The sequence below is a fragment of the Athene noctua genome, chromosome 2 (assembly GCF_965140245.1).
Source record: "Athene noctua chromosome 2, bAthNoc1.hap1.1, whole genome shotgun sequence".
Taxonomy (NCBI): domain Eukaryota; kingdom Metazoa; phylum Chordata; class Aves; order Strigiformes; family Strigidae; genus Athene; species Athene noctua.
In genome coordinates this window covers 95,448,020-95,469,231 of record NC_134038.1, presented here as the reverse complement: position 1 = coordinate 95,469,231, position 21,212 = coordinate 95,448,020, and the positions used below count along the sequence as shown (strand labels likewise).

Sequence of the window (21,212 nt, the reverse complement as noted above, 5' to 3'; positions counted from 1 at the left end):
TTGATAATGGGAAATAGAATAGGATCATTTTTTGTGTCTGTTGCAATAGCTTCACACCACAGCAAAAGAAGTCTGCGTTTTTTTTCCTCAGCCAGGCAATTGTTCCTATTTATAAAAACTATACAGCGTAGAACATGGGCAGAGCTAATTTCTAACAAATAAATATATTCTGCTTCTGTTTTCTACTAATAAAACAGTAATTGTTCCAGCTAAACTGGCTCCTTTCAGGTATTCCGTATCCGGACACTGAAGGTTGCAGCAGCTGTAGCAGAATTTGTGGTCCAGTCTTTCCTTCACTGACTGGAGAAAAACACTGAGCAGTGTGGTATGTATTGCAAATAAGAGAGATGTGTAAAAAAAACCCCAAGCTGTAAATGCAGTTACCTAAATAGGATCAAGCTTTCTAAAAGTTATTTAGTCTATATAGGTAGCATGAAAAAGGAAGTCCTGGGAGAAAGTTAATATACTGCCATTTGTTAAGGGGGTAAGTATGCTGAAAATATCCTCACACTCTTAAATGGTTTTAAAAGAAATATATAAGGATTTTATGTCATTTTTTGCTTTTTGTAAAATCGGTTGCTGCTCTTAAATTTTTGTAGCCCACATGTCCAACAGTTGTTACTCATGTTCGCTTCACCTAGAAGCAAACCGTTTCATCTGAATGCATATCCCTTCTCCTAAAACAAAAACCAACAAACAGACAAGTACCGGGTTGGGTTTTTTTTGCGGATTTTGATTGGTTTGGTTGGTCGGTTTGTTTTCAGAAATGCAGGCCGCTGGGCCCAGAGAAAGCCCGGTGCCGGGCTCTGCGCTGGAGATGTCCCTGACGCCCAGGCCAGGAGGGGGCAGCCGCGGCCGGGCCGGGCCGCACAGGGCCCCTGAGGTGGAGGCACCTTCCTTCCCTTGTAAGAATCTCAGCGCAGCCGAGGGGGGATCAGCGGGCGGCACCGGCCCGGTGGCGGCAGGAGGCCGGCGCTGCCCCCCGGCCCGCCACGGGGCGGCGCGCGGTGATGACCTCACAGGGAGGCGCCGGGGCGAGGCGGAAGTTCAGCGCTCGGGGCAGGGCCGGGCCGGGTTGTGCTGCCCGCGGGGCGCCGCCGCCGCCGGAGCGGGGCGCCGAGCGCCATGAGCGGGAGTGGCCCCGCGTCCCCCGGCCGGAGCGGGGCGGCCCCGCTGCCCAGCGACAGGAAGCGGGAGGCGCTCGTCGCCGGGTCCCCGATTCAGCCCATCATAAAGGGTAAGGAGCGGGACCGGGCCGGCGCGGTACTGGGTGCCCGTGGTGGCCGAGCCCGCTGCGCGCAGCGGAGACAGGCGGGGTGGGGGGCCGCGGGGCCTGGTGGGGAGCGCGGCCCTTGAGCGGGGCGGAGTGTCCCTGCGGCGGTGGAGGAGGATGAGGCGTTAAGGGTCCCTTGGGCCGCTGCCCAGCCTGCTGCGGTTCCTTCCACGAAGCGTCCCGAGGTTTGGAGCTGAGCGCCCGGGAGGCTCTCCTGGCTTTCCTCTCCCGGAGTTTGAAACTGTGTGGTGTTATCTGGGGGAGCCGAGTCCGCCGCCGCGTCCCTGCCACCGCCACCGACTTTCCTGGGAAGGTCTTTTGTTCACCCAAGCACCCGCGTTTTGTCCTAGTGAATTCGCACACGGAAGCGTTTGAACTGGAAAGTGGTTTAGCCTGTGCTTTATTTACCGCAATCGTATCATTGCTCAAATTTGAAAGCTCTGCACTTTTTTTCGAGTGGGGTGGGATTCGGGGTGTTGAGCAAACACACGTGGGTACAGGAGAGAGGGAGAGCCACGGAGGGGCAGGAGGAAAAAGTAGGGCTCTTTAGATAGCCATGTCACTTCAGCATCAGTTTGAAGTGTTTATGGCACAACACTGTCTGCTTCTTGAAATAGTCTTTATTTGCTATGCTATCGGAGTGCTTTTAAATTTAATGAGCACTTTTTTTCATGTATGACAGCCAAGCCTATTTTTCATACATATTTATGTTGTAAATACTCTTCTTCAAGACAAAGTTCTAAGTCTTTGGCCCTGGAATACAAGAAAATGCTGACAGTTTTCCTTTGTAGTGAGCTTTCCTCTTGTCTCTTGCTGCAAAAAGCTCTCACAGCTTAAGCTGTGAATCCCTGTTGGGCTGCAGCGTCTAGTTCTGCTCTTTTACCACCATTAACAGTCACATCTGGAAGCTGTCCTGAGGAGGAGGTTTAAAACAGAGGGTGCTGGGAGACAGAGGAGAACGTTCACCTTCACAGAAAGGTGTCTGTGGCATCTGGAATAGTGATTCATTGCATTTTATCTAAGTTGGTGGTTCGCTGAATAGATAGGATAGCCAACAAGTATTTTTCTGGTGTTCTTTTGATTTTGTATGTATTCGGTGAGCCGTAGTCCTTCTTGCATTGAAGTAGGCTGTGCTACCTTATGTTGTGTAGCCTAGTATGAAGTGTGAGAGAGAAACTGAAAATCTGACTTTCATTAATCTTCTAGATGTTGGGGAAATCTATTCAAGACTACTGGATCACAGACCAGTAATTCAGGGAGAAATACGTTACTTTGTTAAAGAATTTGAAGTAAGTATTTGTATCTTATTGGGTGTTGTAATCTTCAAAGTCTGAGACTTTAAACAGTATTAGCATCTTTCTAGAGATTATAATATGCATGTAATTTTCTTTAGAAAGACCTGACATCTTGCCCCAGATAATTTAACACATCTATAGTATATGTCTGCATCTTTAGTAAACAAGGCAGTATTTTAGGTCTTTTTATTTAAAAAAATTTGAAAGGGGCGTAAATATTTTTCCTGTTAAAAAAAAAATAAAAATGACAGGAATATTGATATAGAAGAACAATGTAGTCCTAATATCTGAGAGAAGTCTGGTGGATTCAAGGAGAATATTGTTGGCCAGCATAGGTTTCCATGTGATTAAGAAATTGCTTTATGCCTTAGCTAGATTCAGCTAGTACAGTTATGATTTAATTTTGCTTTAATTTTTGTTGCATGAAAGAAAGTAATATTAAAGTACTGAAGGTGTAGAAGTGTTTATATACAAATTTCCTTGGAAGACTTGCCACAAGATGGCAGCAGAAGTTTAGGTAAGTATAAGAGAATCTTGTGTCAACAAAAGGCTCTTTATGAGTAGATTTTAATTCTTGCAGAATTTGGAATTTAAAATCTTAAAATTAGTCCTGAAAATACAGTTATACCTCAAACTTCTAGTATGAAGAGCTATTTTTTTAAAAAAATGACATTAAAATGTCTTCTTGCACTCCATTTGTAGCTAATATTTCGAGCAGGTCTAATTTGCCTCTGTACTGGTTTAGCAAAATAGATATGTGAACTAAACTCATATTAGATCTGTATTGTATGGGCTTGAGAATCATAAGGAATTATTTATTTTCTTTGCCTTCCTTAAATAAGTTATAGCATACAGTAAATAGTTTTACATGGTTTTTCGTTAGAAGGAAAACTTTAAATTCAGTTACAAAATTAGAACTCATCTTTATAATTATAGTTCATATATTTCTCTTATTGCACCCAAAGTTTTGTTCTATTTCTTAGACAAATTTAATATATTCTTGTATCTTTTCTTGAAATTTAATAACTGGTTTATACTTATAGGGAAAAATAGAAAAGCAGATGATTATTTACATTTTTGCAACTTACAATTTCTTCCAAAAATTGCACTTGTTTCCAACTTAGAGATATCAGATATATATTTTTTTTTAGTAGGGCATATGGAAGCAGTTTTCCTATATTTCTGAAAAGAATATTACAAAACTAAAGCTTGCTTATGCTAGGATCTGGGTTAAAGTAGATAATTCTGTTTGCTGTTACATTTTTTTCTTTAGAGGGAAGTAGGGGTCAGAAAGGTGCACAAATAGGATGACAAAAGGAAGGCCAGCCTGGACAGGTCTTTGAGAAGCCTGGTCTAGTGGAAAGTGTCCCTGCCCATGGCAGGGGGGTTGCAGCTAGGTCCCTTCCAACCCAAACCATTCTATGATTCTATATGTTGCTTCTTTCAATGATTAGCATTTAGTGTGTAAAGAATGTAGATTTGCATTCAGTAAGTCTGGAGCCCGTTTAATTAAGCAGCTTTACTTGCTTGTGCCTCCTCTCTTTCTGAAGTTTTGAAGCTTCTGTCTGAAATAGGTATGGTGATCCAGTTGCCCACTTCATGCAATACAGGAATTTTTGATTATCTAGAACTACTTTATGATTCACAACTTTCAGTGCAGGAATGCTTGTGTGCAACTTGTAACTCTGAAGAGAGGAAAGTAGGAAAGAGGCAGGCAGCAGTCTGGAGCAGATCGCAGAATCCTTTTCATTATTTAAAGGAAAGTGCAAGTGAAATTCAGAGTGGAAGTAGTGCTGTGGCTTCAGAAAAACTGATACTTTTTTTTTTAATGTAAACAATAAAGCAAGAGCGTGTTGTTCTTGTAATTAGTCATGATCAGCAGTGAGCCAGAAGAAGGGCTGCCTTTTTAGTCAGCTGTGTTATGTTATTTTTTAGTCTTGACTTTATTGCTTTACTTCAGTAAAAATGATCTTGCTTTCATTGTTTTAATCTTGTACCATGCTAAATCTGGATGGTCAGACATCAAGCAAGCAGAATCACTGCTATGTTATTGCTCTGTAACAACAGAGTTACAGAAATGGAATGCTTTCAAGCTGTGTTTCTCTCTGTTGTTTTTGGTATGCTGTAAATAATCTATACATAACAACACATTTTCCACACAATGTTTTCATTAGTAAATACTAACTTTTCTCACAAGGGCCAGAATGGTCATTCAAAGTATTTCTGTATTTTAATATGAAGAATGGAGCATTACTGTCTTTGGTTTTGGTGGGTTTTTTTCCCCCACAAAACTAATTTTATCAGTTGTGCTAAATAAGTAGAGTTTCTCTTTAATAGACAATGGTATAGTCTTTGAGATAAAGCTATTAGTTTATCAACTGGGAAACCATCTTATTTTGAAAAATGGAATTCCTTGTTAGCCACTCATTTTCTTTTATATTCTTTTGTCAGGAAAAACGTGGCCTCCGAGAACTACGAGTACTTGAAAATCTAAAGAACACAATCTTTGAAACGAATGAACATGTTCTTCCTAAGTGTGAGCAGGCAATGCATGATAATTTGAATGAAGCATTCAAGAGATGTAAGCATGTTGCTTCTTATTTCCCTTGTTGCATCGTTTGAGGAATAATTTAAATAGTTTGGATTCAAAATATGATTTGTGGAAAAATCCCTGTCCTTGGATAGATTTTCTACCATATATGTGCTTTGCTCTCATTTCTGTGAAATTTTAAAATGGAAACAGGGACATTTTTTTATATTCATTGGTCCAGCCAACGCAGCTCTTGCTAAGGTTACATTAAAGATTTTTGCTTATTTAAGTAGAAGCTATTTCAGCTCAATCTTTTGCTACTCACTTAAAAACAGGATAATGCTCTGTGTTGGCTAAAGCCATGGGCAAAATTTCAGTTTTCTGGTTTGTTGCAACCATGCTATGGTGTGACCTTCCAGTTTCTTAATTTTCCCATGGAAAAGCATAATACTGCCCCCTATGATTTAAAACAAAACTTGCTGCTGTATAGCTATGAAATGTGCTATTATTACTCTCTTTAGTCACTAACAGGGTAGGAATAATAGCTGTTGTATGTGAATCCTAGATACATCATTATAACCACCTGATATATTTTTTTATTGCTCAGATTTTAAAAGAAATTTTAAAATTTGTTGTACTAATTTTTCAGTATCTTTTTTTTTCTTATTCAGCAGGATAGCTTCTCAAAAAGATATTTCAAGGGAGTGCAACTATATAGTTCTAGCTGCCAGATTTATGCAGTTGAAACATGCCAGTGTGGGGTGTGTTATATTTTATGTATAGCATATTGTATAAGCATTTAATTTCATACAACTTACATGTCATCTGACATATGCAGAATAACAAATGGTAGATGATGCCATACACACAAAATGATTGCTGGAAAATATCTGAAATGTAAAATTTAGTCATTGAAATACAGCATGTCTTCTAATACCTTCTAAATGGGGTGAACCTTTGATATTATTCCCTGACTTTCTAATGGTCACCTGTGCCATACATCATTAGTAATAGAATGACAGAGTGGTTGAGATGGGAAGGGACCTCTGGAAGTTGTTTTGTCCAACCTCCCTGCTCAAGCAGGGGCAGCTAGAGCCAGTTGTCCAGGGCTGTGTTCAGCTGGATTTCAAATGTCTCTACAGGTGGATAGTCTGAAACCTCTCTGGGCAACCTGTGCTAGTGTTTGACCATGCTCACAGGAAAAAAAGTGGTTTCTTGTGTTCAGATGGAATCTCTTGTGTTTCATTTTGTGCTCACTGCCTCTTGTCCTGGCAGTGAGCACTATAGAGAAGAGTCTGGCTCCCTCATCATCACTCCCTCCAATCAGATATTTATTTACATTGATGAGGTCCCCCCTGGGTTGCCTTTTCTCCACACTGAACAGTCCCAGGTCTCTCAGCCTCTCCTCATGTGAAAGATGCTCCAGTCCCTTGGTTGTCTTTGTAGCCATGCACTGGATTTGCTCCAATAAGTCCATCTCTTTCATTTACTGGCAAGCCCAGAAGTGCACAGACTACCACAGGTGCAGCATGTGTTTTGGTCTTCAGTGTGTATTGCTGCCTGGGATTATTCATCCCCAGATGCAGGACTTGTCATTTCCCTGTGTTGAACTTCATAAGATTCTTCTCAGCCCAATTCGGCAGTTGCTCAAGGTCCCTCTGAATGGCAGCACAACAGTATTCTTTCAGCCACTCCTCCTGGTTTTGTGTCTTCTGCAGACTTGCTGGGGGTGCTCTCTGCTCCAGCATCTGTGTCACTGACAAAGATGTTAAACAGTATCAGATGAAGTGCTGACCCCTGGCATGAACCACTAGTGACTTGCCACCCACTTGACTTTGTGCTGCTGATCTCAGACTCTGGACCTGGCTGTTCAGTCAGTTTTCAGTCCACCTCACTGTCCAGTTACCTAGCCTGTACTTTGTTAGCTTGTCTATGAGGACGTTATGGGAGACAGTGTTAAAAGCCTTCCTGAAGCTGAGGTAAACAACATCACCTGCTTTCCCCCTATCTGCCTAGCTAGCTGCTGCATTATAAAAGGCTATTAGGACAGTTAAGGATGATTTCCCATTCCTAAATTCATGCTGACTACTCCCAGTCACCTTCTTGTTCTTCATGTGTTTGGAAATGCTTCCAGGAGGACTTTTTCCATCACCTTTCCTGAGATTGAGGTGGGGCTGACTGGTCAGTAGTTCTCTGGATCTTCCTTCTTGCCCTTGAAGATAGGAATCCAGTCTTAAGGAACCTGTCCCAATCGCAGTGACCTTTGAAAGAGAGAGAGTGGTCTCGCAGTGGCATCAGCCAGCTCCCTCAGCACTTGTGGACACAACCTATCAGGCCCCGTGGACTCGATATATTTCCAGTTTGTTTAAGTGCTCCCTAACCTGGTCCTCCTCCACAGAGGGTAAGTCATCTTTGCTCAACTTTCCCTCTGGTCTCAGGGGCCTGGGATCCCTGAAGGCTGGTATTTATGGTAAAGACTAAGTCAGTGAAGGCAATGAGTACCTTGGCCTTTCCTATGTTCATTGTTGTCAGCTCTCCTGCCCCATTCATTAGAGGGTCTACATTTTCCTTAGTTTTTCTCTTGCTGTTTATGTACTTGCAGAATCCTTTCTTGTTGCCCTTTGCACCCCTCGCCACATTCAACTCTGGATCAGCTTTGACTTTCCTAAGCCTGTCACATCACATAGCAACTCTATACTCCTCCTGGGTCACCTGCTCCTGCTTCCACCTCCTATACCCTTCCCCTTTTAAGTCTGAATTCAATTAGGAGCCCCTTGCTCATCCATACAGGCCTCCTGCTTGTTTTCCTACTTGTTGGGATGGACCTTTCTTGAACTTGGAGGAGATGATCCTTGAAAAGGGTGCTATGTCCCTTCTGTTACCATCATCTCAGACCCTTGGTTTGCCTACCCTATCCCAAACTTCTTTACTTTTTTTTTTTTTAGGAAACACTCCCTCGCTTATCATTTCTAGTTTAAAGCTGTCCCTGCCAGGTTGGCTGGCCTGTTGGCAAACATACTTTTGCCCTGTGTAGTCAGGTGGATCCCATCTCTTCCAAGTGGGTGTTGATGCTCAGAATGGGTCTCATGGATGTAGAAACTGAAACCATACTGCCAACGCCAACTGTGCAACCAGCTGTTAAAATTCCATCAAGTCCACCTCACTAGGAAGGTTGAAAAGAACATTACCTGGATCCCCATGCCTTTGATCAGTGTTCCCAGATCTCTGTAGTCATTCCTGGTATTTCTCAGGTCACCCCTGCGGTACTACTGCTGTCTACTTGAAAGAGCATCAGGGGTAATAGTCTGAGACTCAGTAACCTCTCTAGATAACAAAACATATCGACAGGCAGGGAGCTTCTGTCCCCTGCTGTAGGAAGTCTGCCACAACTGTCCCTTGCCACTGTCTTCTGATGGTCCTGAGAGGCTCTGGCTTAGCCACCACTCCCATTCATGGTGCTCCTAGCTCCTCATTAGCTGAAAGTGCAGTGAACCTGTTCTGTAACTGAAAATCCTCAGGGGGGCAGGACCCTGCCTCCTGGTGTGAGAAGTCACCTGTGTTAAGATGGTAAGTCAGGTATTTCTCAATAGTAGAATATGTTAGTAGGAGAACTAACTGCTTTGGGGAAATTAGTTTATTTAATTCTGCATTAATTAATTGTTAAATAAGTTAGGGAAAAAAACTGCATAGGAATACGGTTTCTGTTTCCACTGAGAAGTTTTCCTAGGCTTAGTCTCAAGAGAGAAGAGGCTGGCTCCAACGTAAAGATGTTCTCCATGTAGCTTGTTTATACTAAATCACTTTTTACATTTGATGGGGAAAAAATAAGGAATAAAAAAAGCCAATTAAAACATAGAGCTTGGTCACCTGTTTCAACTCACTGATTTGAGAGGTTTTTTGATGCCTTCTGTGGTGCTGAGTAGTGCACTCTAGCTCATCAGCAACACTAAGGAGTACGGGCACAAGAAGACCTAGCTGCCTTTCTCTTCCTGGCTTCTGGAACATGCAAGGGTTGAACTTGGTGATATGCCTACATACAGTTACCATTGTAAAGCATTTTCTGCAAGTACTGGCAAATCTTTTTCATGCAGAGTAAAGTGACACAGTGGAATATAATCTTTGACTTGCAACAGCCTCATGTCTTTTAAATCCCTTTTAGGTGAGTTTCTTTGATTTAGAACAGCAGATTGATCTACTGCAATTTGTTGTTTCAGTGCAAGCTGCCAATGATATGTTCCGTAGACTCCAAGAGAGGGAGCATGGAGAGAGGAAGGTAAAGGATGGATGGATGGGTAGATTTTTATAATGTGATCTCAGAGTCTTGTGCTTCTACAGCAAGTTTATCTGCCTTCAGTATAGCAACACTTAAAAGCATATTTTTCTATATGTTACAGACTTGCAGTAAAACTTTTGGGGTGATTTCTGCACTTAGAAAACACTGCAGCTGTATATATGGTCTCTACTGCAAAGTTAATGGATCACTGCCTCTTCCTACAATCTCCTGATATATGGAAACTAATTTTTTTTTATTTCCTTTGCTTTATTTTCCCTCCTAGCTCAGACTATATTATTTGTCACATAGAGGGAAAGTTTAAATGTAAAAAAAATTATTTTTCTGTGGAACAAAAAACACCTACTAACCTACCAGAATGGAAATGTAAATCTTTCCTAGTTAGCTCAGAACATTGACCATATTATATATATTGCTTCTTGAAAAGGAAGTGTGTTTTTCGCTTGTGGATGGGTTATTTAATGAAGGGCTACATTATAGGAACATGCGAATCATTGGAATCTTTTCAGTTGGCTACACTTTGCTCATTTGAAATACATGTGCTCTGAATCTAAAATTTGGAAAATTACACTAGAAATTAGTTTCACGTTTCTCATTACTCCTTCATGATTGTGTTCCTGTTTTATCTTTTTACTTGCAAAATGTTATTTATAATCATTTAGTTCAGAAGAACTGAAGACATTTCTGTGATGACCATCATGCAAAACAGGCTCTGCATTGATTTATGTAAGCTGATAGGCGTGTTTTTCTTTCCTTTTTGTAATCGATGAAGATGGGCAGTCCAGTTCCAGCTGAATACTGGTACTGTGTGAACAGCACACTGCTGAACCTTGACAAAGTTTGCTTGTGTCTAACACTAGTGTAGATACTGGTTAAGTTGGAAATTCTTACAGTTCTGGTACTGTTTGTTTGAAGTAAAACTTTAATAAAAAATTTGTAACTTATAAAATGAACACTCAAGAATAGTAACTGTTCTTTTTAAAAATATTAGCTGTATGTTTCCACTCTTTTTTTTTTTTTTTTTTCATATGCAGTGGAGGAATACTAATAGCTATTCAGGATTTGTAGCGTCTCCTTGAAGCTTGTATAGTAAGACTTTTTGGCTTGAAACTTTCCGAATGTGGGTAGTAAGAGAGGTAACCTTTTTTAAATTATCGATAAAAGTTGTCATTGAGGAGAAATACTATTTCCTTGCTTTTCTTTCTGAAATCATGTGTTCTGAAAAGATAAGGGGGATTTGGTAGGTTCTAGTGTCAAGTGATTAGTGTTAGCAGCCCTCAGTGAAATTAATTCATTTTCTGCTGGATAGAATGAATTTTAAAATTATTTGCTTTACTAATTATCTTTTTGTGCAATTCCTTCCAGCTACTGGTATCAGCCAAGTAACAAAAGGGAAATGATGTTGTCCCTATCACATTCTCACTTAAGGTGTAAAGTGATTCGTGATTACAGGACTGTCATTGAAAGAAGCATTTATGGAATGCTTATATTGGAGGCTACCTAACACTTCCCATTATGGTCTTATCTTTTAATTTCTTGTAGCATGAACTGGTATAGTAACATTTCTCAAAGAGTCTGTCTGCCTCAAATAGTGGATTTTTTTGGTTTGGGCTTCTCTGATGTGTTTTTGTTTGGATTTTTTTCTTTCAGAAAAAATAGCTCAAGAAATACAAAAAACAAAGTTTACTGAAAAAGTTTATGGTCTTGAAAATGCTAATTTTTTGCATAGCTAATGACAGTAAGATGAGGATAGGAACAAATGCAACCAACTCATGAGAGTCAGTACAGTATATAAGAAGGCTTTACTAGTCTTTCAAGCTCAATCATTGTGCACTATTGAGTGAAAAAACGGTTTCATAATCAGATTAGATTTTTTCCAAATAACTAATGTCTGAACGTAGGTGTTGATACAAAAGGAATATGAAAGACGTCACTGCCAAAATATGCAAATTTGCTAACATACCAAAGGGAATTCCCAGAACAGGAATTAATAAGGCAGCAGCTATGTTTGTAATTTAGATGAGCTTTGGTTTATATCTAAACCAAATTATGAAACTTAAAAGTATTTTTAACTTTTTATATGAATATGAAATCTGAAAATCTTCCAACTTTAGTGGTAAACATCCTATAATAAAAGTAGTAGGCATTGTTACAAACATAGAGCAGATTCTAAGCTTAGATTGAGTTTCCCAAGCCCTTGTATTTATGAAGTTATACTGAGAGACATAAATTGAAGCCAAGTATTCAGGTTACATATGAAAAGTGAAGATTAACAGCTTGCTGTGACTTATGTTCTGTTGGGTGACAGAAGACACTTCTAGCAGAACAGCTGACAGACTCTTCGGAGAAGAGGAATGCTGAAAGAATGGATAACCAGCAGACAAAGTCAGGAAAAAGCTTTATCAGTGTGTTCTGGAGCTGGAAACTTTATAGGATAGAGCTGGAACTCTAAGAGTGTAAGAGGGTGAGGAGAAGATTCTCTGATTAAACCAACAAAAAAAAAAAAATCTATCCAAATTTTACCAAATTAACAGTCATGGAGAAATACCATTTGTACTACCTCATAGGTATTTTCAGGTGGGGTAAAAATTTTTTTTTCTTTGCAGCAGATGATAGTAAGTGCCAGTTGGTGACACAGACAGTAGAAGTATAAAGCATAATATACTGTTGCCGACAGTTAAATGATCCTTTGATTCAAATAGAAATCTACAGCATGGCAGGAAATGTTGGATTGTCTAATGCTTAACACATTACAATTTATAGCTAATTATGGTGACTCTTTGGTTCCTGTCGAAGTATTGTACCAATACCATGAACTGCCTAAGGCTTCTCTTGGCTCAGGTACATCTGTCTGCATGCTTTAGTTCATATGGCAATTTTCCCATGCTGCAAAGGTCATGATGTTTTGTCTAAGAACAAAATGTGGTGTTCTGAAGCCCGAATGTGGTATCATAATATTGCCTTCTGTTTTGTTATCATGTACTGGTATGTTTGTACAATTAAATGCCAAAACAACTTTGTAGACACTTCTTGACTGGATGAGGAGAACAGGGGAAACTTACATGTTTTCTGAGGTGGCTGTGTTGTGTTTATTAGGTGCTGTTTTCTAATTTATAATGAAGTCTCGCTGAAGGGCCTTGTGTTCTTTCTCTTTTGTTGGTTTTTTTACTTGTGAGTTTAGGCTGTAGTTATTTTATAGATTGTTTAACACTTGAAATCACAAAAGGTAGGAATTAATTAGGCTATGCTATGAAAAGTTGTTCTACAAAAGTATACTGATTTTCATGTTTGTATGTGCTGTTCTTTGATGTTTTCTTAGTTTACAAGTCACAGTTTCTCCAGTTGGCAGCCCTGGAAGCAAAAGAATGAAACCTAAAAACCAAGGTGTCTGTATCTGTTTTTTTAATCATTACCAGTAATCCAGAATTTGCAATGAGAAGTTTTCAGTGATTTGAGAGTTTTGTAAATCTTTATTTCATTTTGTTTTGCTGCCTGTTCATGGGCCAGAATTTATTTCAGTTTATCTTTTACGTAGTTGGGTTGGTTGCAACGTTACAGGTTTAAAAATAATTAAAATTAACACTGAGTTACTATTCTTCCAATTTTTTTTTTTTTAAAGGAGAAAAAGGGACTACATTCTCATGCAACTGTGCCTACGTTCTCAAATGTGCAGGCATTATTTCCTCCTTCATGACAGTAAAAAAAATACTAATTTTAACAGATCGGAAGTTATTTCTTACTACTGCAAGTGGTTTATGGACCTCAGGAAAAAAAAATTCTTCTACCTTCATGAAATATGGATATGTATTTATTCAGAATGCACATTATAATTTTGTGATAAGACCAAAGTGCTTCCTAGCTGACCGTCAGTATGCAAAGGCAATTTCAAGTTCTTAGTCCCTTAATATGTCATATGTCACCTACAGGGGCCCAGCTACTCAAGGTCTTTGGGTTATTGTTTGACTTGGAAGTTAAGATAATTGTCATGAGTCATTGACTCGATGAATTCAGATTTATAAATATATGTGTATATATATAGAAATGTCAGTGGTTACTCTTTACACAATAACCAAGCAGATAAAGGCTGTGCATCCGTTCTGTATTCCTTTGAAACAGCTGACTAAAAAAAGCGTGTAAGAATAATAATCTGTTTTAATATGGAAGATAGTTATTGACATCAGTTATCTAGGACTTAAACAATGTATAAGGAACTGGAAATCGGTCTCCACTATCAGGATAAATGCTATAAGCAAAAGGTTTTCAATTCTCTCTTTTTTGCTTGCCCAGGGAATACATCAGGTTAGGGAAGCTGCAGAGATTGATCCCACAATAATCTGTAGCTCTGTAATACCAAGACTGTCTTGTGAGTTGGGATATGTGGATTAGACTTTTTTTTTTAAGTAAAAAGCTATTTTATCACCCATCTCTATCAAAACATGGACTACTCTCATATGGCCATCTTTATTACCTTGTATGTCCAGATTACAATTTTGGAGGACTGGTAATTCATTTGACTATATTTATTCTCTTATTGAATTTGGGGTTTTTTTTTTAAACCTAAACCACTGAGACATGGCAACATGTTTGAGATTGCTTAGAATGCTGCTAAACATTTCCTGGATACAAAATTGCTGAGAACATGCAAAAGCTGGAGTGTAAATTACTAACAGTTATTGTAGTCGTGACAACTCATTTTTAACTTGCAAAGGAACATTGGAGTTTTATGTATATCAGCAGCACTGAGGTCATACAGATCTCTAGAGACTGATCATTCTTCTTGCTGTTGCGATACTGCGTCAGCAAGCTGTATGAGATAACCTAGGGCCTTAACTTTTTGTTTCAATTTGCAGTTGATATTTAGCAAGAGGAGGGACTTATTTCACAGATTGCTTCTCCTAAATGATGTTCGTGTGCTCTGTTCTACTTGGCAGGAATTTAAATGTGCAATGAATTAATTCTTCATAAGTAGGGATACTGACACTTTAAGATGATAACACGAATTTATATTAAATTGATTGAGGTTATTTCTTCAATTTTAAGTAGTCAGGCTTTCAGGAATGAGAAATGTAGTATGACATTGGAAAGCTTTCTAAGTAAGAAATTGATAGAATATAGCCTGAAGTTCTCTTATCTTAAAATGAAGACATTTTTCTCACTTTTACAAAATCACTCTGGAAATTAATTTGCCAAGCACACTATCAAATTCTAGGTGTAATGTTTTCTGGAAAACAAACTTATTGCAAATCTATATATTTGCAAATTACTAATTGATAGTATAAAATTCAGTCAGTATTATCTTTACAGATCACTAATATACGTAAATATGCTGCCTTCCGGCAACTGTTTGTTTTTTGAGAGTGACTTTTGACCTAACCAATACAAATCCATGCCAAGATGTGTATACATGTTGCAAAACTTTGCATTTTAAAGATTTTTCATGACTGTTAGTGGCATATTTAACAAGAGGGATTATTCATCTACCTATATGGACCTCTGTGCTTCCTAGCAGTGCTACAGTTAGAGTTAGGGCACAGTATTTTTTGCATAGTGTCTTGATTTCATTAGTTTTTCCTCCTGTGTATTATGGTCAATTGATTAACACAGTGAAGTTAATAGCACTGGATATGAAGAGGATGTGGTAGGAGTGAAGAGCATCATGGTAAGAAAGCACAATATAGGGCAAACCTGAAGGGTACTTACAGAGCTGCAGTGTGAAAGTCATCTTTCTGTGCTGAGAAACCAAATTTTTTTGTGGCTGGAGCGCTAGGTGTTGATGTCCTGCATGGGAGCCTGGGTCCTTAAGAGACTGTTAGTGATGTTCTGTGAAGTGAAAGGCTGTACCATGGTAGCAGCTGTTAGGAGACAGCAGAGAAGGCTTGGATGAGGGAAGGAAGCCATTTAGTACCTTAGGCATCAGGGATGGTGTCTGTTGCAGCTTGGGTCTTGCAGTTGGGTATGGAGCAAGTTTATGTTGCAGCGTATGCTTTCGTTGAAAGATCAGTATCTTAAGGCAATGCATCCATTAGGAATCACATTTTGTTATTTTTGCTGTTGACGCTGCTATTCATCTGGTAGGAGTAGGAATACTGGTTTCAAGATTATGACTGTCTCCCACACAACATATCCACTCAGCAGCTGTAAGTGTTAATAATCTGAAGGTGCTTCTGAGAAGAGTTGGGTTTGAATTAGTTTTCTAGGAAGGAGAGCTCAAGGTGTGCACTGAACTTCTACAGTGGGATTTTTCAAAATCGTTACCAGGGTGGGAGAGTGAAAACCGTATTGAAGTCCTTGGTGTCTTTTACTTGGTATTTGTCGTTCTTGCTTGCTCTAGCATAGCTTCATTTTACTTTTCTATTTTTCTAGAGTGTTTATACATATCCACAACTTTTTACTTTGTTAAAGGTGCAAGTTGCAATTATTTTGGAGTTACTTTATTTCCAGCATAAATCTTAATCTAAAAATTAGTTACTATTTCAGCTGAATGCTGCTTGCGTTTATTTATTTAAAGAATAAGTACTTACAGCAATTGCTTCTCAGTACTCAACTGTTTAAATTTTTATTCAGGCATAGATTAGGCTGCTGATAGCCTTTTTTTTTCCCAATGTCACCTCTCTTGTGTCAGAACAAGCTAAAGAATGATTGAACAGGGGAATCCAAGAGGGGTTTTGAGAGAAGAAAGTAGTTAGACCACAGATTTTTGATAAAGTAAATTTTGCTATCTCATGTTCTAGAAATTTCATAGGTTGTTTTGCCAGGTAAATTGTTTTATATCCTTGGATAGAAGTGGTGCGGTGGAAAGTGAAAATAGAAAGTAGCAACATGAGTTTCATGTACCTTGCAAACTATTTATGTGAGGAGCATGGGTTAGACTAGCTGAAGTGTGGTTTGGGTAGGTGCTGTGTAATCCTCTCAAAAAGTGTGTGATGCACTAATTGTTTCAAAACCTGTTAAATATGAAGTAGTGTAGTAGTCAAACTATACACTGGTGTATTTTGTTAGTAGCTGATATTGCATCTGTTACAAACAAAATGGAACTTGGCATAATGTTGTTACAATGTATGTAAAATGCTGCATGGCAAAACCAGTGTATTTAACCCAACATGTGTAATCTTGAAGAACGATGCATACAGAGTGCTGAAGAATACGTAAATGGGTTCCCAATGCCTTTAGCTGACAAAAATGCCAGATTTCTATTGAAGCTGTATGATAGTATTTATTCCTACACAAAAGTACCATTACGTAGAAAACAGTCATTGCTGATACATTATTAAAAAGGAGAAAAAGAGAAAAGGATTAATCCTCTCTCTTGCTAGAAAATGGAGCAAATATAAGCACAACTGCCTAGATTATTGTGACTTCAGCATCTATGATATAAAGAGGCTGTACTGTTAATACTGTCTGCAAGCAATCCACAGAAGTACGTCTTACTTTGACATGCATGTTGGATGTGTGTATGATCTCTCTCTATAGATATCTAGATATCTTTTTTTATTTTGGGGGTTGTTAGGTTTTTTTCAAGATAAGAGAGTGAAAGGAATCGGACTTACCAGAAGCCAAGCAGTATGAAAGTATGAGGGGAAAAATGACTTGTTTATAAAGGAAGACATTAATCAGTGAGAGCTAACTGGCTAAAGCAGAAACACTAACTGCCAGTTTCAAAACATTGTCTATGTTGTTATATTTCACTCTTTCCTTTTTGTATTAGAGGCTTTTCATCAAGACTATTATCTGATGACTATGCTGAACCTAAGCATTGTGTTAAAATAGGAATGTGGTTTGTTTCTAGCTTTAAAAAGGTATTCAGGAATGTGGAAAATACTTCTGTTTCAACAAATCAGACATTCAAGGGGAAAATAGCAAATGTCAAGAAAAGAGGAGCAATATGTTGCAGGATTGGCTAACATATAGCATAGTTTGTTGTGAAACACAGAATCATTCTATTTACACATATTTGACATAAAATCTGAAACGTTATCTTGAGTGTTGATGTAGATCCTTTAATCTCTGATAATGCGTATGTACCTAAATAATAGTCATACATAATTCTCTAAAATTTTGGCTAGCACTCACGAATATGAAATATAGTGGGCCTAGTGGTTTTTTCATAACTCAGACACAGCAATGCTTCCAGTGCACTTTTAGTCTGTATCACATATAACATGGGTCTGCCTGTACTTGTTGTACTAGATAAAGATTGTTGGTTCTTTAAGACCACTTAATCAAAAATCAGATGCATTTCATTTAAATTATTTCTCTTCTGGTTACTTGCAGAACAGTGGACTCCCCGAATCCGTTCATGTCAGTAGGCAGCTTCTTTATGTGTGAACACAGGAAAAGAAGAAGGATGGGGGTGGAGGGGAAGGCAGTGTTCATTTGTTGAATGAAATGGGTTTTTTTCCTTATAACTAAGGGGCTAAAAGCAGTGAATACTGTATGGTCTTAAAATCAGAAGTTCCTTTTAAAATAAAATCTTTGTGAGATAATAAAGATTTATATCAGCTGCTTAAAGTACTTCTACTTACATTGTCAGTAATTAGAGGAGCAAATAATGCAACAATCTTTAGAAACTAACAGAAGTGAACTAGACAAGCTGGTAACTTCCAAGTGTCTTTCCATTTATGTAATTATTTTCCACCAGACTGTAGCATAGAAAAGCTATTGTTGCTAATGCTATCACATTAACAGTATCATAGACATTTTACCATTTGTTTTGGATTGACTATAAAAATAAAGTATAGTTGACTAATTTATAAGTATACATGTTTTCAGTTTCACCTTTTCGTATGTTTTCTTGCAAGTTTCACTTTACTGAAGTAAAAGTCCAGTTTCTCTGATACTTGAACATTATGTAGCTCTCATTAAACGCTCTGTTTTAATGATTTGTTAGAACTTCACCTTTTCCTCATCTCAGCTTCAGGCAGACAAGCTGATGGCTCGTGAAGAGAAGCGCATAGCCCACTGGGAGGAATTCATGAAGGAACAAGAAAACAAACAAGCAGAGGTGGACGAAGAGCACAGAAAAGCTATGGAGCGCCTCAAGGAGCAGTATTCTGAGATGGAGAAGGAACTGGCCAAATATGTTTCTTTTTAAGACCTTTCTTTTTTAATAATGCTGAGTTTGTGCCAATACTCAGTTGCTTCTGACTTAAAAGTTAGATTCTTTTGGAAAGCTGAAATACAGAAGGAAAAAAATGACAATTTGCTCTACAGGTTTGGTATGGGAAGAAGAGGTTTGCATACTTTCAACTTAAGTGCCTATCTATGCTTCTTTTGTTCAGGGCAGGTGGAATGCCAGTATTTCTTTGTTTGTTGGAAGGTGGAACTGGAAACTATGTTGTGTGACTACATCAGCTCAGGGAGTTGCAAACTGGAATTTTCGCCCATCTGCAGAGAGTATCGTATCATTTGGGAAAACGGAGTCTAATGTAACACTAACACTCCCAGTGTGCAGCCACAGCCCTTTCCCAAAAAGTAGGTGTAATAGGTTCCAGCCATAGTTAGCTGAGAATTCACAGGGAAAACCATAAATCCTGTTCATGGATTTCAGGAAAAACAGCCTTTTTTACAGAATATTTTACTTCAAAGCTTTAACAATGAAAGATCTCCACTTGTAATTGCAACTTTTGGGTTGTATGTTCAGTATTATGATATAGAGTTGAGGTTTAAATGAGGTTTTGCTAACATAAAAATAGCTAAGTGAGCTTGGACAATTCATTTTGTCTCTCTAAATGTCTCAGGCCTCTCTTTTTACTATGCTAAGCAAAGCCAAAACAAGCTCAAAAGTAATCATGAGAAGCATATTGGTCTTTGCATTAGCTTAGTAGCTAGTACAGTATTTACCTTAAATATCTGACATGCTGTTGGTTTACTTGGAATAAGCTTGTTAGAACTTTATAAAGCAATTGAGAAAAGATTTTTGTTTCTTCGTCAGCATGACAAAGAAGCAGATAGTGGTAAAACACCAGTAGTACTGATCTGCTTTCTTGCTAACTGTTACTCTTACAGGATATGTGAAACCCCTGTATTGCTTTCTTTTATTTGAAACTTGTAGTTAACAGAAGTGTAACTGAAGAAGTTAATTTAATCAGTTCATTAACCAAGCAAAAAGAGACATAGTACCTTAATGAAATTTGCTGCAAACTAACCATTAGTACAGGAAATATCTTTCATAATTTAGCTGCTCTCCAATATAGAATGGAAACAGGTAAAAACAAACAGAATTTACCCTTTACCTGTATTGCAACAGTAATATGCCAACAGTGGTTGCTTGTGTAAGTTTATGGCTTGGTGTCAAGGCTCCGTTCCTGGCAGCATGTTGATAGTGTGATTAAAGTTAGTAGAGGAGATGGAATAAGTATTTGAGATTTCTTTCAATAACACTGAATTCCTGCCAAGCTGCTCTGCCTGCTACTGTAGCCCCAACAGCTTCATCAATCATTGTGGTGTATCTGGACTGAAAAGAGGACTTCCTGACACTGGGGCATGCTGGAATGTTGCTAATTCTCTGTTGTGGATGGAAAAAAAATAGATATCTCAGAAGTAAGTAACCCACACATGAAAAATAGGAAAGCCTTTTTTAGAACAACCCTTATTTGAGTAGAAGGTGATCTCTGTAATATTTTTCAGCTTATGTACCCGTGATGAATGTTGTAACTAAGTGCAGACTTTAATTTAAAAAGAAAAAAGTTAGTTCTTGCCTGTCTTCAGAATTGGGTGTGAAATAGTTTTGATTGTTTTGAGCACAGACTGAAAATGGCTTCTCTTACTAGATTATTTGATGTATATGTGCTCAAAGTTCAAACATCTTTATAACAAAATGCATTTAACTGCATACTGGACTCACTTTTATATTTGCACTGATAATTTTTATTAAGATTTAGATATCTAATTTACTGCACTGGAGCTGTAGATTTTAGTATTTTGTCAATTTGAGGGCTCTTAAGCAATGATACAGTATTGCAAGTTAGATAATTCACTGGAAAATAAAGTAGTATTTCCAAAATCTTCTGGGATGTGTGCTCCTGATTCTTTGAAAAGCTTCTAAATGCTAACTCTGAAAATGTATTCCCCTTTTAGAATGATACAGATATTTTCATGCCGAAGATCATTTGAAAACACTTTTTTTTCTTCATAGTCCATATCTGCCTGTTGGCCCACTCTTACTCATTGTGGGTACTACCTGAAAACTATCTGCTGATGAATTATTCAGTAACTTCCACTTTTTTTATATATGATATTCTGTAGGTTTTGAGGTGCTTGGAAAAGCTTAATTGTCTTCGAAGCAACTTGCCAACATTTACAGGAAAACCTATTTTTTCTGTCCAAATGCTTAAAAAATAATAAAAATCTGCAAACCTGATGTGTCCAACTTTATCTCAGAACACATCTGACATAAAAAAGGTTCCTATCTTCAGCAGGTTTTTTGCAAGGTGGGACTGTGGTCTGTCTGGACACAGTAGTTCTCCACAGTGGGACTCTGTAAGATTCAAATTCTTGTTATTTGGTAATCTTTACCATTTGGGAGAAACAGAAAAACTAACAGCTTTAGTTTTATGTCACTGGTGCATGAAGGAAGTGTTTTACCTTATACTTGCAATATTTACATGACTGAATTTCATAGTTTTAAAAAGCTTGATAATTCATTTAATCCTTGTTAAACTCACTAGAAATTTGTACTGGATTCCAATAGAATCTGGAAAGGGTCCTCAACGCTTAAGTGAACTCCTAGTATGGTTGGTGAGTTTTGCAGTCTGTCTTTGTACCAGACAGATAACATTTTGCTTCACTATTAGCACTGTTTTTTACACTGAACTGTTGGTTTAA

At 38.3% G+C, this 21,212-nt stretch overlaps 1 protein-coding gene across 1 annotated transcript; it reads left to right on the top strand.

Annotated features, from left to right (window-relative positions):
- Window positions 1–1,057: 1,057 nt before the first annotated feature.
- On the top strand, window positions 1,058–20,396 carry BLOC1S5 (biogenesis of lysosomal organelles complex 1 subunit 5). Its single transcript, XM_074899654.1, has 5 exons — window positions 1,058–1,237; window positions 2,480–2,562; window positions 5,020–5,149; window positions 9,313–9,371; window positions 18,301–20,396. Exons 1-5 carry the CDS (start codon window positions 1,126–1,128, stop codon window positions 18,478–18,480), a joined length of 564 nt encoding a protein of 187 aa, XP_074755755.1. The 5' UTR covers window positions 1,058–1,125; the 3' UTR covers window positions 18,481–20,396.
- Window positions 20,397–21,212: the final 816 nt, after the last annotated feature.